The following is a 25,809-nucleotide window of genomic DNA, read 5'->3' on the forward strand; positions in this document are numbered from 1 at the left end:
TTTATATCAGTTTTACTCATCTCTCACAACCCCATTCCCTTGCTGACACGTCCGTCCATGGTCACTGCCAGACTAAGTCCATCCGGAAACTGGCACCCTCCAACCAGATGGCATTAATATTGACTTCCATGGCTCCTACCGCCCCCCCCCCCTCCTCGTCTCCTTCCCCTAGCTCTGTCCCTCCCTGAATCCTTTCACATGATAAATTCATAACTCATCCCTTATCATATCCAGTTAAACACCTTTCCTTGGTCCTGATGAAGGACTCAAACCTGGACATCAATGCCTTGGCTACAAGAAGCTTCTCCAGCATCATGTGCTTTACTTGCCTGAATTCTGAACCTTTCTGAGATTTCCTGCTTCTGTCTTATCTAATCCCCTGATGATAAGGGATCAGGCCCGTAACGTCGGCCATGCCCGGTGAAAGACTGCTGAGATCCTCCGGCGCTGAGCTATGTTTTCACTGTCATGCCCGGAGAAGGCGGTGCGAGGTTCCAATAGGCCGGGGGTGGGCGGGATCTGGCACGGTCACGCAGGGAGAAGGCGGAGCCTGATTTGTTCACGCAGGTGGTAGGCGGGACCTGGATCTGTCATGCAGGGAGAAGGCGGAGCCTGATTTGTTCACGCAGGTGGTAGGCGGGACCTGGATCCGTCACGCAGGGAGAAGGCGGTGGCTGATTTGTTCACCCAGTAGGTAGGCGGGACCGAGATCTGTCACGCAGGGAGAAGGCGGAGCCTGATTTGTTCACGCAGGTGGTGGGCGGGACATGGATCTGTCACTCAGGGAAAAGGCGGTGTCTGATTTGTTCACGCAAATGGTAGGCGGGACCTGGATCTGTCACACAGAGAGAAGGCGGCGCTTGGATCGTCACGCATGAGGTGGGCGGAACCTGGCACCGACGCGCAAGGCGAAGGCGGTGCGAGGTTCGACCACGCCTCTGGTCTCTGGCTTCGTCACTCAGGAAGTAGGCGGGGTCTGATTCGTCCAAGCAGGGGCAGGGCGGGACCTGGAACTGTCACGCAGGGAGGAGGAGGGGCCTGGTTCGTCCACGCAGCAATGGGGGGGGGGGGGGGAGAACTGTATCCGCCAGTCAGCGAGAAGGCGGTGGCTGATTTGTTTACCCAGTAGGTAGGCGGGACATGGATCCGTCACGCGGGGAGAAGGCGGCGCCTGATTTGTTCACGCAGTAGGTAGGCGGGACATGGATCCGTCACGCAGGGAGAAGGCGGTGCCTGATTTGTTCACCCAGTAGGTAGGCGGGACCTGGAACTGTGAACGCAGGGAGAAGGCGGGATCTGTTCCGATCCCGCCGGGGGGTGCGCGCGAAGTGGCTCCGTCCACGCCGGGGGTGGGCGGGACCTGCCTCTGTCACGCGGGGAGCAGCGCTGCCTGATTCGTTTACGCAAGAGGTAGGCGGGAACAGTTGCGGTCACGCTGGGAGAAGGCGGTGCCTGAGACGTCGACGCATGGGGCGGGGGAGGGGCGGGATCTGTCGGTGACGTCACGGGCGGGCAAACAACGTGCTGGGAGAACACGGCAAGGAAAGGGGCGGGGTTTGGGCCAGTGGGCGGGGCTTTTAGTATTTTGACCTCATTCCTTTTGTGAAGGAAATGCTCTTGCCTGCCCGATGGGACTCGGAAAGGTCGAGCTGATGCATATTTTCCAGCCGTTCTTGAAGTAAGTTGGTGATTTCGAGCGCTCACCCGCTGCCGGGGCTCCGGCCTCTCCGACTCGCTCCGGCCTGGCTCTCCTACCCATGCTGCACTGCAGTATTGATGATTGAGTTAAGATGGCGGTTCAGGAGTCTGCTGGCCAACTCTCGATGGCACTAAAGGTCCAGGAGTATCCCACGTTAAAGGTAAACTTGGCGTCTGCTGCTCCATACTGGTTGCCCAGTCCCCCTCACCATCGTGTGCCCTTGTTCATGCGACACTCTCATCATCAAGCCAGAGGGAAGGGCAGGAGCCACGTCCAGCTGCCAGAGGGAAGGGAAGGAGTCACGTCCAGCTGTCAGAGGGAAGGGAAGGGAAGGAGCCACGTCCAGCTGTCAGAGGGAAGGGAAGGAGCCACGTCCAGCTGTCAGAGGGAAGGGAAGGGAAGGAGCCACGTCCAGCTGCCGGAAGGGAAGGGAAGGAGTCACGTCCAGCTGTCAGAGGGAAGGGAAGGAGCCACGTCCAGCTGTCAGAGGGAAGGGAAGGAGCCACGTCCAGCTGTCAGAGGGAAGGGAAGGGAAGGAGCCACGTCCAGCTGTCAGAGGGAAGAGAAGGGAAGGGAAGGAGGCACGTCCAGCTGCCAGAGGGAAGGGAAGGAGCCACGTCCAGCTGCCAGAGGGAAGGGAAGGAGCCGCGTCCAGCTGTCAGAGGGAAGGGAAGGGAAGGAGCCACGTCCAGCTGTCAGAGGGAAGAGAAGGGAAGGGAAGGAGGCACGTCCAGCTGCCAGAGGGAAGGGAAGGAGCCACGTCCAGCTGCCAGAGGGAAGGGAAGGAGCCACGTCCAGCTGCCAGAGGGAAGGGAAGGAGCCACGTCCAGCTGCCAGAGGGAAGGGAAGGAGCCACGTCCAGCTGCCAGAGGGAAGGGAAGGAGCCACGTCCAGTTGCCAGAGGGAAGGGAAGGAGCCACGTCCAGCTGCCAGAGGGAAGGGAAGGAGCCACGTCCAGCTGTCAGAGGGAAGAGAAGGGAAGGGAAGGAGCCACGTCCAGCTGCCAGAGGGAAGGGAAGGTGCCACGTCCAGCTGTCAGAGGGAAGGGAAGGAGCCACGTCCAGCTGCCAGAGGGAAGGGAAGGAGCCACGTCCAGCTGCCAGAGGGAAGGGAAGGAGCCACGTCCAGCTGCCAGAGGAAAGGGAAGGAGCCACGTCCAGCTGCCAGAGGGAAGGGCAGGAGCCACGTCCAGCTGCCAGAGGGAAGGGAAGGAGTCACGTCCAGCTGTCAGAGGGAAGGGAAGGGAAGGAGCCACGTCCAGCTGTCAGAGGGAAGGGAAGGAGCCACGTCCAGCTGTCAGAGGGAAGGGAAGGGAAGGAGCCACGTCCAGCTGCCGGAAGGGAAGGAGTCACGTCCAGCTGTCAGAGGGAAGGGAAGGAGCCACGTCCAGCTGTCAGAGGGAAGGGAAGGAGCCACGTCCAGCTGTCAGAGGGAAGGGAAGGGAAGGAGCCACGTCCAGCTGTCAGAGGGAAGAGAAGGGAAGGGAAGGAGGCACGTCCAGCTGCCAGAGGGAAGGGAAGGAGCCACGTCCAGCTGCCAGAGGGAAGGGAAGGAGCCACGTCCAGCTGCCAGAGGGAAGGGAAGGAGCCACGTCCAGCTGTCAGAGGGAAGGGAAGGGAAGGAGCCACGTCCAGCTGTCAGAGGGAAGAGAAGGGAAGGGAAGGAGGCACGTCCAGCTGCCAGAGGGAAGGGAAGGAGCCACGTCCAGCTGCCAGAGGGAAGGGAAGGAGCCACGTCCAGCTGCCAGAGGGAAGGGAAGGAGTCACGTCCAGCTGTCAGAGGGAAGGGAAGGGAAGGAGCCACGTCCAGCTGTCAGAGGGAAGGGAAGGAGCCACGTCCAGCTGTCAGAGGGAAGGGAAGGGAAGGAGCCACGTCCAGCTGCCGGAAGGGAAGGGAAGGAGTCACGTCCAGCTGTCAGAGGGAAGGGAAGGAGCCACGTCCAGCTGTCAGAGGGAAGGGAAAGAGCCATGTCCAGCTGTCAGAGGGAAGGGAAGGGAAGGAGCCACGTCCAGCTGTCAGAGGGAAGAGAAGGGAAGGGAAGGAGGCACGTCCAGCTGCCAGAGGGAAGGGAAGGAGCCACGTCCAGCTGCCAGAGGGAAGGGAAGGAGCCACGTCCAGCTGTCAGAGGGAAGGGAAGGGAAGGAGCCACGTCCAGCTGTCAGAGGGAAGAGAAGGGAAGGGAAGGAGGCACGTCCAGCTGCCAGAGGGAAGGGAAGGAGCCACGTCCAGCTGCCAGAGGGAAGGGAAGGAGCCACGTCCAGCTGCCAGAGGGAAGGGAAGGAGCCACGTCCAGCTGCCAGAGGGAAGGGAAGGAGCCACGTCCAGCTGCCAGAGGGAAGGGAAGGAGCCACGTCCAGTTGCCAGAGGGAAGGGAAGGAGCCACGTCCAGCTGCCAGAGGGAAGGGAAGGAGCCACGTCCAGCTGTCAGAGGGAAGAGAAGGGAAGGGAAGGAGCCACGTCCAGCTGCCAGAGGGAAGGGAAGGTGCCACGTCCAGCTGTCAGAGGGAAGGGAAGGAGCCACGTCCAGCTGCCAGAGGGAAGGGAAGGAGCCACGTCCAGCTGCCAGAGGGAAGGGAAGGAGCCACGTCCAGCTGCCAGAGGAAAGGGAAGGAGCCACGTCCAGCTGCCAGAGGGAAGGGCAGGAGCCACGTCCAGCTGCCAGAGGGAAGGGAAGGAGTCACGTCCAGCTGTCAGAGGGAAGGGAAGGGAAGGAGCCACGTCCAGCTGTCAGAGGGAAGGGAAGGAGCCACGTCCAGCTGTCAGAGGGAAGGGAAGGGAAGGAGCCACGTCCAGCTGCCGGAAGGGAAGGAGTCACGTCCAGCTGTCAGAGGGAAGGGAAGGAGCCACGTCCAGCTGTCAGAGGGAAGGGAAGGAGCCACGTCCAGCTGTCAGAGGGAAGGGAAGGAGCCACGTCCAGCTGTCAGAGGGAAGAGAAGGGAAGGGAAGGAGGCACGTCCAGCTGCCAGAGGGAAGGGAAGGAGCCACGTCCAGCTGCCAGAGGGAAGGGAAGGAGCCACGTCCAGCTGCCAGAGGGAAGGGAAGGAGCCACGTCCAGCTGTCAGAGGGAAGGGAAGGGAAGGAGCCACGTCCAGCTGTCAGAGGGAAGAGAAGGGAAGGGAAGGAGGCACGTCCAGCTGCCAGAGGGAAGGGAAGGAGCCACGTCCAGCTGCCAGAGGGAAGGGAAGGAGCCACGTCCAGCTGCCAGAGGGAAGGGAAGGAGCCACGTCCAGCTGCCAGAGGGAAGGGAAGGAGCCACGTCCAGCTGCCAGAGGGAAGGGAAGGAGCCACGTCCAGCTGCCAGAGGGAAGGGAAGGAGCCACGTCCAGTTGCCAGAGGGAAGGGAAGGAGCCACGTCCAGCTGCCAGAGGGAAGGGAAGGAGCCACGTCCAGCTGTCAGAGGGAAGAGAAGGGAAGGGAAGGAGCCACGTCCAGCTGCCAGAGGGAAGGGAAGGTGCCACGTCCAGCTGTCAGAGGGAAGGGAAGGAGCCACGTCCAGCTGCCAGAGGGAAGGGAAGGAGCCACGTCCAGCTGCCAGAGGGAAGGGAAGGAGCCACGTCCAGCTGCCAGAGGAAAGGGAAGGAGCCACGTCCAGCTGCCAGAGGGAAGGGAAGGAGCCACGTCCAGCTGCCAGAGGGAAGGGAAGGAGCAACGTCCAGCTGCCAGTTCTCTGGTTCTTCAATCAATTTTTTCTCATCTGCTTACCTATTTTAGAAGCCCTGAAAGGCGAGGGATTGAGCCTTCCCCTGTTCAACTTTCGTGTGTACAAGACGAAAAAAAAAGGGTTAATTGTTTCCTTCTGAGATACACTGAAGGTTAATGGATCATCCACTCACCGATTTTGGGAAAGGTGTAGTCGCAGTTTGAGAACAAATGGTTTGGCTGAATATCATGTCTTCTTATCTGAAGTACGAGGTCAATGATCTTTGTAAGGTTTATATCACAGCAGCTCACTATCATTAAACCATTTTGAAAGTTAATCCCTGGATTGAACACTGCTATTCTGATGTTTAGAAGGATTTGGATAAAGGGCAGAACTTGATGTTTTGAATCTCGGATTGAAATCACAGTCAATGGAATTTGATGGTGTGAGCAGTAGTAATCTATCTCATTTCCTGGAAAATTGCTTCATTAAACCCATCGAAGCAAAATTTGTTTGATGCTGAAAACTAAATTTAAAAAAAATCTTGAAATATATAATCGATCGGGTGGTGTCAGTGAAGAGAGCAACTATTTCTCCATAGTTTTTATTTTGAGGCCTGATTATTTTCTCCAATATTTTCTTTGGAATTGTTTAGTCTCAAATGAATTATTGCAGCTGCACAGGATTTTGTTTTTCTTGCACATGGTTAAGTTTCTGCAAAAGAGATTATGGAATAAAAATGCTGGCCATTTCAACCAAGAACATAGGAATAACATTTCTATTAGATTATAAGACCTAGGAGCAAGAATAGGTTATTCGGCCAATTGAATCTGCCCTGCCATTTAAACATGAGCTGATCTATTTTTCCCACCTTGCCCTAATGCCTGGCCTTCTCCCTAGAATCTCTTGATGCCCTGGCTCCTCAAAAACCTTTCAATCTCTGTTTTAAATGCACCTAATCATGTGGCCACCACAACTGCCTCTGGCAACAAATTCCACAGATTCACATCCTCTGGCTGAAGAAATTCCTATGCATCTATGCTCTAAGAGGACACCCTTCAATCCTAAAGTTGAGACCTCTTGACACTTTTCAGTGAGATCTCCCTCATTCTCCTAAATTCCAATGAGTCTCGAACAAGAGCTGTCAAACGATTCACGTATGATCACCTTTTCATTCCTGGAATAATCCTTGTGAACCTCCTTGGAATTCTCTCCAATGTAAGCTCATCTTTTCTCCTCATTAAGAGGAGCCCAAAACTACACAGAATGCTCCCAATGAGGTCTCATTAGTGCCTTATCAAGCCTCACAATCCTGTACTTACATTCTATTCCCTTGAAATAAAAGCAAGCATTGCATTTGCTGCCTTCACCACTGACTCAACCTGCAAGTTTACTTTCAGGCTATCATGGACTAGAACTCCCAGGTCCTTGTGCAATTTTCTTACCTGTTAGAAAATAGTCTGCCCATTTATTTTTTTCTACCAAAATGCACGACCGTTCACTTTCATTTGCCACTTCTCTGCCCATTCTCCTAATCTGTTTAAGACCTTCTGCAGCCTTCGTGTTTTCTCTACACTACCTGCTCCTCTACCATTGTATCATCTGCAAACTTGGCCACAAAGCCATTCATTCCATTATCCAAACATTAATATACAACATAAAATGAAGCAGCCCCATAACCAACCTCTGTGGAATACCTCATGGCAACTGGCAGCCAATCAGAATATAATCACTGTATTCTAGAGGGAGGGTTTAGTACCAGGGATATATGGGTTGGCAGAACTTCGAGGGCTACTGTTCTATGTTTAACTCTCTGCTTCCTGCTAATTAACCAATATTCTCCCATGCTAGTATGTTTCCTGTTAAACCATGGGCTTTTATCTTGTTATGTGTGGCACCTTGCCAAAGCCCTTCTGAAAATCCAAATACTTAACATCCATCTCTCTTATCCAGCTTGCTTATTGCTGCAAAAAATTCCAATAGGTTTGTCAAACAAGAGTTTCTCTGAAGGAAACCATGCTGGCTTTGGCCTGTCATGTCATGTGCCTCAAAGTACATAATCTCATCCTTGACAATCAACTCCAACATCTTCCCAACCACTGACATCAGCTAACCGGAGTATAATTTACTTTCCGCAGCACCCCTCCCTTCTTTTGAATAGTGTGGTGACATTTGTCATTTTTCCGACTTCCGGGAGAATACTAGAATCTAATAATTCCTGAAAGTTCATTACTAATGCGTTCTCAATCTCTATTGCCACTTCTTTCAGTACCTGAGGGTGTAATCTATCAGGTTTAAGAGATTTATCCACCTTGAGACCAGTCAGCTTTCTGAGAATTTTCTTCCTTGAAATATGAAGTGCACTTACTTCCTTTTCCTGATCCCCTTTGATATCTGGCACATTGGTAATGTCTTCCACAGAGAAGACCTACTCATTTAGCTCCTCTGCACCTCCTTGTTTCCCATTGCTATTTTTTCAGCATCGTTATCTAGTGGTCCTATAATCTATTTGCACTTCTTTGATTCTTTCAAGTAGATAAGCAAAATTTATCATCATTGATCAAAATAACCAAGAGGATCAGATAATTTTCCTTATCAAGTAATTTCAATACATGGGGGAGGAGGAAGAAATATTTAGTATTGATGTTTCCCCCCCCCCATTTCAGCTGTGAATAATTATTTTGTTCCCCTTGCAGGTACCTTATGAAACCTTGAATAAGCGTTTCCGAGCTGCCCAGAAGAATATTGATCGTGAAACCAGTCATGTGACCATGGTAGTTGCAGAACTGGAGAAGACATTGAGCAACTGCCCAGCAGTGGATTCTGTTGTGACCTTATTAGACGGGGTGGTTGAAAAACTTAGTGCTTTGAAGAGAAAGGTACAGAAGTATTTTATTGGTAACAAAGGCAAGCGGTATTGTGTGCTTTTGGCAGGGTAACCTTTGAAAGATTTTTAAGAATGGTGGAAAAATTTGGGTTGATTCTGAAGATGTGTATCACCCACTCAAGCTGATGATTAAAAATCAAACTGACAGCTTTGCCTTCTTGTGGAAATGAAACCTCTATGTTACATCTCCAAAAAAAATCACAATTAATGATATTATGATACAAAATAAAAATCCTTCTTAAAAAAACCCCCCACAAATTTTCATAAATTTTTGTAACAATCAACCAGAAAAATAAAATTTCCAAGCAATAAACATTCAAGCCCCCCCACCCCGGTACCCCCTTCCCCTTAACTTAAGCAAAATAAATGGATACAGGGTCTTTGTGTTGACTGCCGGAGCTTACAGTCTATTTTACTAAAAGAAATAAAAATAGTATAAAATTGAGGGAATATCCTAAATTTACAACAGCAATATTATACTTGTGCACTAATATAATTCAAATACAGTTCCCAGGTCTTGAGGAATGTAATATGTTTGTTTCACAAACTACGAGTGATCTTTCCCATAGGGATACAACTGTCCATTTCTGATATCCCTCTTGCCAAAGAGATTGGTGTATTTGGCTTCCATGTGACTGCCACATTGCCAGTGCAATCTTAGTAAATGATATTTGATACTCCGTAAATGATTACTGATGTTTATAAAATTCCCCAATAAATATAATTCCGTGTTACCAGAAAAATTAACTCCAGTAATCTTTCTTGCCAGAAAGAATTGACCTTGGTACATGACCACACTGAATGAAGAAATGTTCCTTCCTCTATTTCACATTGAAAACATCTGTCCGATATTTCTGATTTTGATGCAAAAAATTATATTACACCAAACCATACCTCGCATTGATAATTTAAGTTACCCCATCTTTACACCATTTAGCCCAGGATTGTTCCGATAAGTTCACTGCTAGATCTGCTTCCCATCTTTCTCTCGACCTACGTATTTCAGACTTCTTCCCATCCATTTTCAGGGCATAATATATTTGAGTAATAAATTTAGGTACTCTATCCATCCATAATGTACGCTCCAATTGACTCACTGCTGGAGGAGTCGTGTCATTTCCCCAAGTTTCTCTTCGAAAAGCCCTTGGTTGTAAATAGCAAAGAAGAGTGTCATTTGGAACACCATAAATTTGTTTCATTTGTTCAAATGACATTAAAACCCCATTTTTGTAGCAGTCAGCAATGTAGCAAATCCCTTTCTGTGACCATATATTTAAAATCCTATTTCCCATTATCATAGGCCACATTCGATTATTACAAGGTGGAGATCTTAATATTCCAATTTTCCCTCCTATATTGTCATTAATGTTATATGGCGAGCTCTCCACTGGCCACCGAGACAAAGGTGCACCAAAGAAGAGGTACAAGGACTGCCTAAAGAAATCTCTTTGTGCCTGCCACATTGACCACCGCCAGTGGGCTGATATCGCCTCAAACCGTGCATCTTGGCGCCTCACAGTTCGGCGGGCAGCAACCTCCTTTGAAGAAGATCGCAGAGCCCACCTCACTGACAAAGGAGGAAAAACCCAACACCCAACCCCAACCCACCAATTTTCCCTTGCAACCGCTGCAACCGTGCCTGCCTGTCCCGCATCGGACTTGTCAGCCACAAACGAGCCTGCAGCTGACGTGGACATTACCCCTCTGTAAATCTTCGTCCGCGAAGCCAAGCCAAAGAAAGATTGCCATTAAAATCTTGCCAGACCTTTATCCAATGAATCAATATAGGGTTTGAGGTCTTTCTCTTAATTAATTTCCAATTCCATCTATCGATGAAATCTTTCGGCAATGTTTCATCCATCTCCTGTACCCATTTTGGTGAATTAGTTTTGAAGAAAAAATGCCAAAAATCTCATTTGTGAAGCCAGATAAGATATTTTTAAAAAAAATCTTGGAGTCTCAATCCTCCTAATTTATAATCCCATGTCAATTTTTCTAATTGTCTTACTAAATCATTTATTATTTTAAAAATTTGTTTTTTTAAATAGATAGATATTGACTGGAACAAATATTGAATCTTTGGCATAAACTTCATTTTAATACAATTAACTTTCCCAATTAATGTTAGGGGCAAGTCCTTCCATTTCTGTAAGTTTTTTTTATATTTTCGCCGGCAGAGGGGAGTAATTCAGCTTATACAATTTATTCAAGTTGTTATCAAGCATAATTCCTTAGTATTTAATTCCTCACTTTTCCATGAAAGCATATTATTTGCTTTAAAACATTCGTAGTCATGGTTTGTTAATGGGAAAATTTCACTTTTATCCATATTTATCTTGTATCTTCCATATTTCGTTAAAATTTCCTGCAGTTTTTCATTTGACCTTTCGGGTTCAGACATACATAACAATATATCATCATCAAACAAACTAATTTTGTGTAGGACTCACCTGACCTCAAAGCCTTTAATTTCGGGATAGCCCCTAATAATTTCTGCTAAAAGTTCTATTGCCATAACAAATAATGCCGGAGAGAGGGGGCAGCCTTGCCTACTCGATTGACTCAATGGGAACATTCCTGATGTTTGACTATTGGTTATTATTTTTGATTGAGGTTTTTTTATATAATGCCCTGATCCAATTAATAAATCCTCGTCCTGTACCTAACTTTACCAATGTTTTAAACAAAAAAGGCCTTTCAAATCTATTGAATGCTTTTTATGCATCTATATACTACTATATTGGGCTCCTTCCTTGATTGAGCTAAATGTATAATGTTAAATATTGGCATCATGTTATTTGACACTTGTCTACCCTTAACAAATCCCACTTGATGTGTATTTATTAATTTAGGTAAATACTGTACCAGCCTGTTCACCAGTGGTTTTGCTATTATTTTGTAGTCTGCACTTAAAAGAGATACCGGTCGGTAAGAAGTAGTTTTCAGAGAGCCTCTATTCTTTTATGGCAGTACAGTAATTATTAGCATTGAGAAGGAATCTGGTGGAGGAGTCACGCGATGGAGTAGTGGCCGGACGGTGAACTCCAGCCCTCTCCAGAAAAGTCGGGAAAAACAAGAGAAAACACAAAGGCACAGAAATAAAAGTTACAGAAAAGTGAGTATAAAGGTGGAAAGAAGATGGCGACAAAAAAAGAAAAGTCGAAAGCAACGGTAAGAAGAGAGGAAGAGAAGACAAAGGAGGAAAAAGGTGAAGGCCTTACCTGTCCGAAGAGGCCCGCTGCGGAGAGAGAAACCCGCTCCCTCAGGTCGGTAAATAATGGACTACAAAAATGGCTCGCAGAGCCGAGTAAAAGTGCGATGCGAATGAAAAAAAACACACCGACGGGAGGGGGGACCAGCTGGGGAGTCGATCTCCACAGCCGGCAACGACAGCTGCAGAACACCTGCAGCAAGAAGAGACCACAGAAGACAACAGAAACAAGAAAGAAGAGGAGGAAAGGGCAACAAAGAAACAACAGATGGCCAACCCAGAGGAAGAAGAAGAGGAAGAGTATGGTGAAATAGAAGAAGAAAAGAGAGGCAAGGTAAAGGATATACTTGCTCTTATTAGAGGATACATGGAATCATTTAAAGAATGGCAAACACAGGAATTTAAGGATTTAAGAAAAAGAATAAACAACACAGAAGAGAAAATAAATAAAATGGAGATGACCTTAACAGAAATGGGAAAGAAAATGGACAAGATGGAAGAGCGGGCAGTAGCAGCAGAAATGGAGGTAGAAGACTTAAAAAAGAAATTGGAGAAATCTAATAAAAAAACTAAAGAGACACAAGAACTACTAGCTCAAAAAATAGATACAATGGAAAACCATAACAGAAGAAATAACATAAAGATAGTGGGCCTTAAGGAAGATGAAGAAGGCAAGAATATGAGGGAGTTTATAAAAGAGTGGATCCCTAAGACCCTAGGATGTCCAGAACTACAGCAAGAATTGGAAATAGAAAGGGCACATAGAGTATTGGCCTCTAAACCACAACCACAACAAAAACCAAGATCTATTGTAGTAAAATTCCTAAGATATACTACAAGAGAAAAGGTACTGGAGAAGACAATGGAAAAAGTAAGAGAGGGCAACAAACCACTGGAGTATAAAGGGCAAAAAATCTTCATTTATCCAGATATAAGTTTTGAACTCCTAAAGAAGAGAAAAGAGTTCAATACAGCAAAGGCGATTTTATGGAAGAAAGGGTATAAATTTATACTAAAGCATCCAGCGGTATTGAAAATATTTATTCCAGGACAACAAAACAGACTATTCTCGGATCCAGAAGAAGCACGAAAATTTGCAGAACAATTACAAAAATAGACTGAGGGAGGAAGACGGGTAATGAGAGTTAAGATGATCACAATTGATATGTATGTGGGTAAAGACAAAAATAGACTGAGGGATGAAGACGGGTAATGAGAGTAAAAATGATCACGATTGATATGTATGCGGGTAAAGAGGTATAAGAGTGAATAGAGACAAGGAGCATACGTGAATGTATCTGTACTTAGAGGAAAATATAGATAGTATAGACAAGAATTAATAAGGGAAGGTAATGGAATAGAGAGAATAAGGAGGGAATTAAAAGAGTGACCTTTGTGACATATGAAAAGTGAAATCTTTTCTGGGGGAGGCGGGGTGGGGGGAAATAGCGGTCACTGCAAAATCAGTTGACGCTTGCGAGTGGATTCGCAAATCCAAATGGAGAGGGGAGATGTGGTTGTCCGACAAGGGATAAAGGACAACTCAGGAGGTGAATGGGAGATTGGGAATAAATAAGATAGAAATAGGAGAATAAGGAAAATGTTGGATGTTGTAGGAATGTTGTCTTATAAAGAGTTGAAAATAAGAAAACAGAAATGGAAAAGGAGGAAAGGTAATGATGGAAAAACGGAAAGAGAAGATAAACAAAATATAAAAGGGCTACGCTGAACTATATGTCTTTAAATATTAATGGAATACATAACCAAATTAAAAGGAATAAACTACCAAATTTAAATGAATAAATGTATTCCATTAGAAAAAATAACATATTGGTTAAGAAATAATATTGAAATATTCGAACAAGTATAGGAGCCTTACATTAAATACAATAGCGAAAACCTACCGGGGACAAACATTACCTAAGTTGATGGAAGGAGAAGGAAAGAAAAGAATGGACTCAGTAGAATTTCTGGTGTAATTTTGTTGAATGACAACATTGTCTGACTGGATTAATGCAACCTAGATTGTATACCTAAAATGGATGAGAGGGGGGGTGGGGGGGTGGTTTGGGAGGAAAGGGGGGGGGGAGAAAAAGTCACTGTATATGTGTGAAAAAGAAATTGTGTATATCATGGCTAATGTGATTTATGGTGTGAAAAATGAAAAAAAATTAAAAAAAAAAAAAAAAAAAAGAGAAGGAATCTGGTAGTGTCTGAGTTTCTACTGTTCACTCTATTACATCCATGAATAAAGGCATTAGGAAATCTTGAAATTCTTTATAAAACTCAGCCTGGAATCCAGCCTCACCCAGAGCTTTGTTAGCCTGAAGAGTTCCTAATGCTCTTTCAATTTCCTCCCAAGTAAAATGTATGTGCCCTTTCTCCTAATTCATAGTATTTCTGTTTTATATTTAATATTGTCTTCTCTACTCTATATGTTTGCAAAGTATTGTATTGAATTTTCTTATTTTCCATTGTTCTATATTTATCCTGCTCCCCGTTCTCTGATATTCTTTTCCTAATCCCCCTATTCCTTTCTCCAGTTTACATATTTCTGCATTAAATTCTCTTTTAATCTTTTTTGTAAATGAAATGATTTGTCCTCTTACGTATGCCTTTAATGTATCCCATATTAAAAAAAACTATTATCTGTTGATCCCAAATTTGTTTCACAATAATATTCAATCTGCCATCTTATAAATTGTATAAAATCATCAATTTTTAGCCACCTATATTTGCTTTCTTGCTTCTGATATTTGTATTACTTAAGTTAGCAGCGAATGATCCAAATGCAAGTATTCCATTTTTACTACTCTGTCCTTCAAACTCGATAATAATAAAAACAAGTCTATTTTAGTGTGTGAATTATTTTTAAAAATAAAATCTTCTTAGGATTGGACGACCTCCATACATCCATCAAATTTAGGACTTTCATATATGAAAAGTTAACTTCACCACCATAGCTCCTGATACTGTTTTTGTTGATTTATCGAGAATGGATCCAAACAAAAATTAAAGTCTCCACCAATCAATATATTTTGCCTTCCCTCTGCTGCTTTTAAAAATACATCCTTCATAAAGGCCTTGTCATCATAATTTCTCTTTGGCTTGGCTTCGCGGACGAAGATTTATGGAGGGGGTAAAAAGTCCACGTCAGCTGCAGGCTCGTTTGTGGCTGACCAGTCCGATGCGGGACAGGCAGACACGATTGCAGCGGTTGCAAGGGAAAATTGGTTGGTTGGGGTTGGGTGTTGGGTTTTTCCTCCTTTGCCTTTTGTCAGTGAGGTGGGCTCTGCGGTCTTCTTCAAAGGAGGCTGCTGCCCGCCAAACTGTGAGGCGCCAAGATGCACGGTTTGAGGCGTTATCAGCCCACTGGCGGTGGTCAATGTGGCAGGCACCAAGAGATTTCTTTAGGCAGTCCTTGTACCTTTTCTTTGGTGCACCTCTGTCACGGTGGCCAGTGGAGAGCTCGCCATATAATACGATCTTGGGAAGGCGATGGTCCTCCATTCTGGAGACGTGACCCATCCAGCGCAGCTGGATCTTCAGCAGCGTGGACTCGATGCTGTCGACCTCTGCCATCTCGAGTACCTCGACGTTAGGGGTGTGAGCGCTCCAATGGATGTTGAGGATGGAGCGGAGACAACGCTGGTGGAAGCGTTCTAGGAGCCGTAGGTGGTGCCGGTAGAGGACCCATGATTCGGAGCCGAACAGGAGTGTGGGTATGACAACGGCTCTGTATACGCTTATCTTTGTGAGGTTTTTCAGTTGGTTGTTTTTCCAGACTCTTTTGTGTAGTCTTCCAAAGGCGCTATTTGCCTTGGCGAGTCTGTTGTCTATCTCATTGTCGATCCTTGCATCTGATGAAATGGTGCAGCCGAGATAGGTAAACTGGTTGACCGTTTTGAGTTTTGTGTGCCCGATGGAGATGTGGGGGGGCTGGTAGTCATGGTGGGGAGCTGGCTGATGGAGGACCTCAGTTTTCTTCAGGCTGACTTCCAGGCCAAACATTTTGGCAGTTTCCGCAAAGCAGGACGTCAAGCGCTGAAGAGCTGGCTCTGAATGGGCAACTAAAGCGGCATCATCTGCAAAGAGTAGTTCACGGACAAGTTTCTCTTGTGTCTTGGTGTGAGCTTGCAGGCGCCTCAGATTGAAGAGACTGCCATCCGTGCGGTACCGGATGTAAACAGCGTCTTCATTGTTGGGGTCTTTCATGGCTTGGTTCAGCATCATGCTGAAGAAGATTGAAAAGAGGGTTGGTGCGAGAACACAGCCTTGCTTCACGCCATTGTTAATGGAGAAGGGTTCAGAGAGCTCATTGCTGTATCTGACCCGACCTTGTTGGTTTTCGTGCAGTTGGATAATCATGTTGAGGAACTTTGGGGGACATCCGATGCGCTCTAGTATTTGCCAAAGCCCTTTCCTGCTCACGGTGTCGAAGGCTTTGGTGAGGTCAACAAAGGTGATGTAGAGTCCTTTGTTTTGTTCTCTACACTTTTCTTGGAGCTGTCTGAGGGCAAAGACCATGTCAGTGGTTCCTCTGTTAGCGCGAAAGCCGCACTGTGATTCTGGGAGAATATTCTCAGCGACACTAGGTATTATTCTATTTAGTAGAATCCTAGCGAAGATTTTGCCTGCAATGGAGAGCAACGTGATTCCCCTGTAGTTTGAGCAGTCTGATTTCTCGCCTTTGTTTTTGTACAGGGTGATGATGGTGGCATCACGAAGATCCTGAGGCAGTTTACCTTGGTCCCAACAAAGCTTGAAAAACTCATGCAGTTTGGCATGCAGAGTTTTGCCGCCAGCCTTCCAGACTTCTTCCATACTGCAATCCACTGAAGAGGTACTGGGCTTCTCCTCCAGGAAAAACAAGGACTGGTTTGACGAAAACAGCCAGGAAATCCAGGAGCTGCTGGCAAAGAAGCGAGCTGCCCACCAGGCTCACCTTACAAAGCCGTCCTGTCCAGAGAAGAAACAAGCCTTCCGTCGCGCATGCAGCCATCTTCAGCGCAAACTCCGGGAGATCCAAAATGAGTGGTGGACTAGCCTCGCCAAACGAACACAGCTCAGCGCGGACATTGGCGACTTCAGGGGTTTCTACGAGGCTCTAAAGGCTGTGTACGGCCCCTCACCCCAAGTCCAAAGCCCGCTGCGCAGCTCAGACGGCAAAGTCCTCCTCAGCGACAAGATCTCCATCCTCAACCGATGGTCAGAACACTTCCAATCTCTTTTCAGTACCAACCGCTCAGTCCAAGATTCCGCCCTGCTCCAGCTCCCTGAACAGCCCCTAAGGCTAGAGCTGGATGAGGTTCCCACCCTGGATGAGACATATAAGGCAATCGAACAACTGAAAAGTGGCAAAGCATCATAATTTAGCGCGTAGATATTTATCAACGTCCAAGATTCTGAATAAAGTTTGACATTTATCATTATATATATTTACCCGCTTGGTCCATTGAAACATTTTCTACATTAATTGGAACATGTTTATTAATTAGGATTGCCGCTCTTGTTGCTTTTGAATTAAATGATGAAGAAAAGACCTGCCCCCCCTCCCCCCCCCCCCCCCCCCCCCCAATTAACTACTCCAGTTTATTGTGTTCTGCTTTAATAAGATGTGTTACTTGGAGAAATACCACATTGGCTTTTATCTTTTTAAAATATGTAAGTATTCTTTTCCTTTTGACTTAGCCATTCAAGCCATTAACATTAAAACTTATAAACTTTAATGTCTTATCCATAGCAACCTGTTATAGATTCTGTGCAGATAAATAAATATGTAAACAGTTTCATGATCTGAAACCTCACCCTAAAAATTAAGCAACCTCAGCTCCGATGGTGAGGTAGACAGGAAATCTCTGAGGCCCATGAAAAAAAAGCCTGCGAAAGCCTCCGGGGATGAGGAAGAAGTGGAACCCACCCTAAAGCACCATCTTGAAAACTAAACTCCCCTGCTGATGCTATTACCTTCCTTAAACCAGAGTTGCACTGTACTGTTACCTTCAGTACCTTCTTTCCACTCTCTCCAAGCTCCCCAGGAAGCATAAAACTTTGACATTTCTTAATACAATTAAGATGACCTTCACAAAAAAATAAAACTTTACTATGTCCATAAAATATCTTATTTACGCCTTTCCTTTCACAGTCAACCTTTCTCGTGTCTATCTTCCTTTTCTTTTTCCTCTATAGTTGTCGAATAAACTCTTCTACTTCCTCTTTTGATTTGAAGTATCTTCTGTTACCTTCAGAGATTTCCATTTTTAGCGTCGCTGGGTACAACATCACGTACTTAAAGTTCTTTTCATGGAGTTGCCTCTTGACCACGTCGAACTCTCTTTTCTGAATTACCTCGTTGTTGAAGTCCTGAAAACTACCTGATCTCTGCATTGTCCCACTTTATTGGGGAACAAGAATTCTCTGTATTTTCATAAGCAAACTCTCAGGATCATCTCTATCCTTGAAGTTCAGGCAATCTCACCAAAATAGTCCGAGGGAGGGCTTCACCCATTCTCCTCGGTCCAAGAGATCTGTGAGCACTCGCTGAGTTTTTGGTGCAAAGGACTTGAGGAATTTCATGGCATATCTGCCTTCTGCACCTTCTCTCAGGCTGACTATTCTCACATTGTTTCTCCGACTGAAGTTCTCCATGCGATCCAGTTTGTCCAGAAGGAGTTGCTTATCTGTCATCCATTTTTTAGCTTTTGCAATTCTCTCAGCACTCTCCATTCTTTCAGTTAAATCGCTAATCGCTTTACCCACCTCTTTCACTGAAGTGTTAAGCTCTTTAATAGCAATCTCCACACTTGTGAAACATTGTCCGAAACCTCCAAATTCTTGCAACAGAGTTTCCAGATCTAACATTCGTTGGGAAGAAGAGGCATCTCCACCCACGCGTTTGGCAAAGCTGCGGCTTTTTCTATCACTGATTTTGTTTTTTTTCCATGCTATTTTCCAGTCATCCTTCGCAGTTTTCTTCAGAAGATAAAAGAAATTCTATCAAAACCACTTTTTGGTTGTCTTTTCTCGGAGAGCTCGGAGAAGCGCATCTGCTCAGCCAGCCAGCCAGCACGGCTGGGTGGTAATGTTGAGGATTATATTACTGAAAAGTCTAAATATATATTTTTGAGTGCATCGTAATCATGCAAGTTGTAAACCGATCCTTCAACCATCCTTTTTTATACGACTTGTCTCCACATGCACTATTTCCATCTACTCCTCGTGGAGTATGCCTGGTAATTGTACCTGTTTCCTGTGGGAATTTTCTAGGCTTTCAATCAATCTTTTTCTTAAATCCACGATGTACATTAAAATGCTGTTTTATTTACATGTCATTGGGCTGGAAAGTAGGATTCCATTATGTTGATATTGGTAATGATCAATAGAATTGTCTGGTAAGTACACAACAAAATTAGTGCTTGATAGGTGTTGGTTGTCCTGGAAATCAGAGGTGCAAACATATCACTTTGGGTTTCAATATGAATCTGAATAATGCATTCATTTTTACTCATCTGTCTACTTGTATATCATGTCAAAACTAAAATAGCCAATCAAAATATTCTAACTACCATACCATTTCCAATTTTGTACTTCATTTAAGTACAAATGACATCAACTCCTTGGTATATTCTACATTGTTCTTCTGCAGTGCTCTCCATAATGTTTTGGACAAAGCCACTTTTTTATCCTTTATTTGCCCCTGTACTCCACAGTTTTAAATTTGTAATCAAACAATCCACATGTAATTAAAGTGCACATTCCAGATTTTATTCCAGGTTTGACCATGTCGAAATTAGAACATTTTTTGTACATAGTTCCCCCATTTCAGGGCACCATAATGTTTGAGACCTTTGGCTTCACAGGTGTTTGTGGATACTCTGGTCTATTTAATTGTTATATTGGTGCAGGTAGAAGAGAGCTAGTTCTGCTTCGAAGCTTTTGATTGACTTTGGGCACGTAGTTGTCATTTTTTAACATGAGGACTAGAGTTGAAAGTCAAAGAAGCCATAATGATGCTGGAAAACAAAAAAATAAGAAGAGACATCACACAAATGTGAGGATTACCAAAATCAACTATTTGGCACGTCACAAAGAAGAAGGAACATACTGGTGAGCTCGGTAATTGTTAAGGGACAAGGAAGATCTCCACAGCTGATGACAGAAGAATTCTCATCATAATGAAGAAAAACCCCCAAACATCTGTTGGACAGATGAGAAACACTCTTCAGGAGGTAGGTGTGGATGTGAAATGATGACTGTAGAAAACTTCATGAACAGAAATAGAGAGGCTATACTGCAAGATGCAAACCACTAGTTAGCCACAGAAACAGGATGGCTAGATTACAGTTTGCAAAGAAGTCTTTAAGAGATTGTGCAGAATTATGAAAAAAGGTCTTGAGGACACATGAGACCAAGATTAACGAGTATCAGAGTGATGGCATAAGCTAAATGTTGAGACATAAAGGAAGTGTCCAAGATGCAAAGCATACCACCTCATCTGTTAAACATGGTGGTGGGGGTGTTATGGTCTGGTCATGTATGGCTACTACAGGTACTGGCGCACTTACCTCATTGATGTGTTACTGCTGATTACGGTAGAAAAATTAATTCTGAGATGTACAGAAACATCTTATCTGCTCAAGTTTAAGCAAAAGCCTCCAAATTCATTGGACGATGCTTCATCCTACAGCAAGACATTGATCCCAAGCATACTGCTGAAGCAACAAAAGAGGTTTTCAAAGCTTAAAAAAAAAACTGAAAAATTCTTGAATAGCCAAGTAAGTCACCTGATCTAAATCCAATTAAGCATGCCTTCCATATACTGAAGAGAAAACTTAAGCCCCCAAAACAAGCAGGAGCTGAAAATGGCAGATGCTGTAATTTATACATGGTCAAACCAAAATGTATGCTTATCATCATGAATAAAATCTGGAATGTGCACTTTAATTCACATGTGAATTGTTTGCAAATTTAAAACAACAGGAACACAGTGGCAAATAAAGGAAAACGAAACATCTGAGGGCACTGTATATTTGTGGCTTTTGAGATGAGAAATACCAGTTTGTAATTTTTAAAATTTAGTTTTAATGCTATGTTTTTACAAACTTGGCAGCTGAAATTTGAATTGTCTTGAAATTTTAGATGATCACCTAAAGAATATATGTGAATGTGACATGTCACAGATATTCTGATGCAGGGAGCATTTTTCATTGTAATTGATGATGGGCATTACTAATGTTTTGAATATGTATTTTTTCTATTGTCTAGCTGTATTTTTAGTTTCATTTTACTTTAAGCAGTGCAATTATTTAGTTACATGTGGGAGTATCTTCACTTTATTTTTCAACACATTAGGCAGAAATTGTTGGTTTCAAAGGTTTCTTCTAAAGCATTTGTGTGGGCTTTTGCTTTGGGAGTTTTTGTACCTTGATATGCAACTTGGGTGAGGCTGGACCATGATTGGCAACTCCATATTCTGTGTACAGATGCTACAGGCATAATGGAGGGGATATGACATTTTTGATTAGAGAGAACATGGTGTTTTGTAGGATATTTTTTGGATCATTCATTGAGGCTATATGGATGAACTTAGAAACAAAGAAATGATCACTTTGGGATTGAGTTATTAAACACTCCAATAGACAACATGAATTAGAAGAGCTAATGTGTAGGGATATTGCATATAGATGCAAGAATAATTAGAATTCCAATAGTTGGTCATTTTAACTTCCTTCATATTGACTTGGAAAGTCAAAGTTCAAAAAACCCTGGCTGGAGAGAAAATAGTGTGTGTTCAGGAACAGTTTTTCTTGCTTCATATCTAAAGGGCCTTATGGGAGAGAGGGAAACATTGGACCTTCCATGGAAAATGAGACAGTGCAAGTGGCTGAAGTGTCCGAGCGGGAGCACTTTGGGGCCTGTGGCTATAATGCTATTAATTTTAAAGTAGAATTGGAAAACAATGGGATTGGTTCTCAAGTTCAAGTCCAAAATTGTGGAACAGCTAATTTTAATGGCAGTAGACATGAACTCTCACAAGATCATTGGGAGAGTTTATTTGCAAGTAACGGGATGACTGGCAAATGAGAGGCTTTTAACAGAGAGATTGGAAGCTTTATGTGGCAGCATGTTCCTGTTTAGAGTGAAGGGCAATGCTGGAAGAATTGTGGAACCTTGGTTGATGAGGGATATTGAGGTCTTGGTTATGGTTAGGAATGAGATGTATCTGCATATTACAATTGGATTTGAGTGAATCTTGTGAAAGTAAGAGATAGTTCATGAGGGAAATTGAGAAGGCAAAAAGTGAACGAGATAGCTTTAGCAGATGAAGTAAAGGAAATGCTAAGGGAACTTGCCAGTATATTAGGTGAGGTCATGCTAAATCTTGTTATATAATCTGAGAATTGAGATTGACAGTCAGGGCAGTGGTATCCTCCTCTGGTCAGATATATAAAATATGGGACACTGGTCTCCCTGATGAATACATCTGTGGTAAGTCCACCCAGCTGCAACTACTTAGAGATTGTTCTCAAGAGCAGGAGCTGGATGAAATCTGGATCATTCTGGAGGCAGAGGGGGTAATAGAAAGGAGTTGCTGGGAGGCAGTCACGTCTAGGACGGAGACAGTGCAGGGTATCCCTTTGGTGTTTCACCTTAACAATGTCCTAACAAGGAAAAGCCACAGCAGTCAGGCAGGACTCCATATAGAGTCTGAATCTTTGGTACAGAAGGGAACCAATATAAAGAGGAGGGCAGAATTAGTAATGGAAAATTCATTGGTTATGGAAACCGGGGATTGTGGAAAGAATTGATAATCTCTGAAATGGTCTTGCCTCCCAGGTGCCAGGGTCAGAGATGTCTATGATCCAGTCCATCAGACTTTTGAGAAGAATGGTGAGCAGCCAGATGTTGCGATACACGTTGGTACAGATGACAAAAGGATGAAGTCCTGAGGAGGGAATATAGGCAGTGATGAAGGAAGCGTAAAAAAAAAAAAATCAGGATCTTCATGGTAGTAATCTCTAGATTGCTGCTTGTGCCATGTACCTATGAGAGCAAGAATGGAAAGTTATGCAAATGAAAGTGTGGCTAAAGAGTTGGTGCAGGTGTTCAGCTGTGCGGATCATTGAGATCATACTTTTCCTAGAAGTGATCTCCACAAAAGGGACAGGTTGCACCTGAAATGGGGAGGGACTAATATCCTTGCCAGCAGGTTTGCTTGAGCTATTGGGGAAGGTTTAAACTAGCTAGGTAGGGACATGGGAACTGATGTTAGGTTAGATCAGCCATGTTGGAAGAAGTACGGAAGAAACTAAATTTAACTACTTCACAGGGAAGGGAGCCCATAAACTTTGAGCAGAGTCCTATGAGGGCCATAACCAAAAAGAAAGGTTGAGAATATCTGGGTTAGATGATGGATCAGTTAATGGAAAGGTAGAAGCAATATGTAGTGTGACTGAATGGAGAATAAATGCTATTTGTTGGATGGGTAGAAATGTTTGTACTTTAATGTGAGAAGTACTTTTACCCCCTCCATAAATCTTCGTCCGCGAAGCCAAGCCAAAGAAAGAGTAAGATAAGCATAATGAGTTTAGAGTATGAATCAGTGCATATAATTCAATAAAACCCCTGTTATCCGGAGTTCAAGCAACCAGCAAAAAAAAAATCATGGAGAGTAAATAGGTTTAAAAAAAAAAGTACAGGTTTAAAATTGGTGCCATGCTCTGCAGCAGTTAATTCACTAATCGTGTAACATGCAACCTCAAGTAATTGGAAAACTCACTAATTCGCACTTGTCAATCCCCACAAGTGCCAAAGATCAGAAGTTTGACTATACAATGCTGTGGCCATTACAGAGTTGGATGATGCAAGGAAAGGATTGTCTGATGCAAGTTCTAGAGTTTGGATGTTTCAAAAGGCATAGGGAGGTAAAAGACAGAGGAGGAAGTGGCATTGATAATCCGGGATAGGATCACAGCTGCAGAAAGGGAGGATGTTGTGGAGGGGGTCTTTGTTGGTGAAACAGGAAGGGAGCAATCTGTAGGCCCCCAAATAGTCACCAGGACTCTGAGGAGCAGATAATTAGGCAGATTTTGGAAACATGCAAAAATAAGAATTATTGCTGTGGATTGGCACCTCCTTGGTGCAAAAGATTAGAAGTTATTATTTACATTTGAGCAGTTCTTTGTGAACTGGAATTGTGACCTTTAGGGCGCTAGACCAAAATTTGGAGACTAAAATTAAGTTGGGTAGCATTCGCTCACAAGCATAGATACCATGCACCAAACAGCTATGTTCTTTTATTGTATATCTTCGCTGAAAGTAATTTGGTGGGGTGGGAGGGGGTGAAATGAGGATTGGGATTTTTTTTGTATATTACATACCTATGATAAAAATGACCAGCCTGTAGTATTGAAATTGTATTTTTTTTCCATAAATTGTCATCTGGATCTTGTGTACACGAACATCCCCGATGCGTATCAAGCTAGGCCCTCAGACCACATCTCTGTAATGCAAATCCCAACATACAGACCGCTTGTCAGACGCTCCAGACCAGCAATGAAGCAGGTCAAGAACTGACTAGCAGAGGCCATCTCTGTCCTATAGGTCTGCTTTGAGAACTATGACTGGCACGTTTAAGGAGGCAGCAACGGAGAGGGATCACATCAAGTTAGAGGAGTACATGGCATTAGTGATCAGCTATATTAGCAGCCAGCTCCCCACCATGACTACCAGCCCCCCCACATCTCCATCGGGCACACAAAACTCAAAACGGTCGACCAGTTTACCTATCTCGGCTGCACCATCTCATCAGATGCAAGGATCGACAACGAGATAGACAACAGACTCGCCAAGGCAAATAGCGCCTTTGGAAGACTACAAAAAAGAGTCTGGAAAAACAACCAACTGAAAATCCTCACAAAGATCAGTGTGTACAGAGCCGTTGTCATACCCACACTCCTGTTCGGCTCCGAATCATGGGTCCTCTACTGGCATCACCTACGGCTCCTAGAACGCTTCCACCAGCGTTGTCTCCGCTCCATCCTCAACATTCATTGGAGCGCCTTCATCCCTAACATCGAAGTACTCGAGATGGCAGAGGCCGACAGCATCGAATCCACGCTGCTGAAGATACAGCTGCGTTGGGTGGGTCACGTCTCCAGAATGGAGGACCATCGCCTTCCCAAGGTCGTGTTATATGGCGAGCTCTCCACTGGCCACCGTGACAGATGTGCACCAAAGAAGAGGTACAAGGACTGCCTAAAGAAACCTCTTGGTGCCTTCCACATTGACCACCGCCAGTGGGCTGATATCGCCTCAAACCGTGCATCTTGGCACCTCACAGTTCGGCGGGCAGCAACCTCCTTTGAAGAAGACCGCAGAGCCCACCTCACTGACAAAAGACAAAGGAGGAAAAACCCAACACCCAACCCCAACCAACCAATTTTCCCCTGCAACCGCTGCAACCGTGTCTGCCTGTCCCGCATCGGACTTGTCAGCCACAAACGAGCCTGCAGCTGACGTGGACATTTACCCCCTCTATAAATCTTCGTCCACGAAGCCAAGCCAAAGAAAAAATATTAGCAAGTGCACCGATGATGTCACCGTGCCAAAGACCATCACTACTCGGCCCAACTAGAAGCTTTGGATGACTGCATCCAACTTTGGTGTGTGCTGTTGAGGAACCGTGACTCAGCCTTCAGAGTGGGCAACAAGGCAGTCTTGGCCAACGCAAAAGCCAAGCTCTCCACAGCCGTCAGGGAGGCAAAGAGGGTTCATGCCCGAAGGATTCAGAGTCACTTCTGAGACAGCGGTGACCCATAGTGCATGTGAGAAGGCATCTGTGCCATCACCAACCACAAAGCCCCACCAGCTGCCTGTAACAGGGATGCCTCCTTCCCTCCCTCACGCGCTTCAAGGTGAAAAATGACGTGGAGGCAAGGGAGTACACACCTCCATAAGAGCAGGCACTGCGTCTCACAAAGGCCGGTGAGAAGGATGCTGCTCAAGGTAAACCCTTGTAAGGCTGCAGGACCAGATAATATCACTGACAGGGTGCTCAGAGGATGTGCAGACCAATTAGCTGATGTCCTCACAGACATCTTCAACATCTCCCTGAACTGCGCCATTGTACCAATGTCCTTCAAGGTGGCCACAATCATTCCTGTGCCAAAGAAGCCTTCAGTGTCCTGTCTCAATGACTACCGTCCAGTCGTACTTGTGTCCACTGTCATGAAGTGCTTAGAAAGGCTAGTTATGGAGCACATCAAGACTCTGCTGCCCCCCTCATTGGACCCCCTGCAGTTTGTGTACTGCCCCAACCAATCTTCAGATGATGCCATTGCCACCACACTCCATCTAGCCCACACCACCTG

The 25,809-nt window shown here is 45.2% G+C and overlaps 1 protein-coding gene across 6 annotated transcripts in view; it reads left to right on the plus strand.

The window, feature by feature from the left end:
• The first annotated feature begins 749 nt into the window (after window positions 1–749).
• maea (macrophage erythroblast attacher, E3 ubiquitin ligase) overlaps window positions 750–25,809 on the plus strand; it is a 123,831-nt gene continuing 98,771 nt past the window's right edge. The window contains exons 1-3 of one of the 6 annotated variants that reach the window (XM_069923714.1): window positions 828–965; window positions 1,609–1,678; window positions 8,036–8,218. In XM_069923714.1, the coding sequence (XP_069779815.1) occupies window positions 8,111–8,218 (108 nt within the window). In that variant the 5' untranslated portion in view covers window positions 828–965; window positions 1,609–1,678; window positions 8,036–8,110. Of the gene's footprint in view, window positions 966–1,231; window positions 1,254–1,387; window positions 1,411–1,608; window positions 1,860–8,035; window positions 8,219–25,809 lie in introns of those variants that run through there. The other 5 variants (XM_069923709.1, XM_069923710.1, XM_069923711.1 and 2 more) reach the window with 5 other exon arrangements.

Source organism: Narcine bancroftii, chromosome 3 (assembly GCF_036971445.1).
Source record: "Narcine bancroftii isolate sNarBan1 chromosome 3, sNarBan1.hap1, whole genome shotgun sequence".
Taxonomy (NCBI): domain Eukaryota; kingdom Metazoa; phylum Chordata; class Chondrichthyes; order Torpediniformes; family Narcinidae; genus Narcine; species Narcine bancroftii.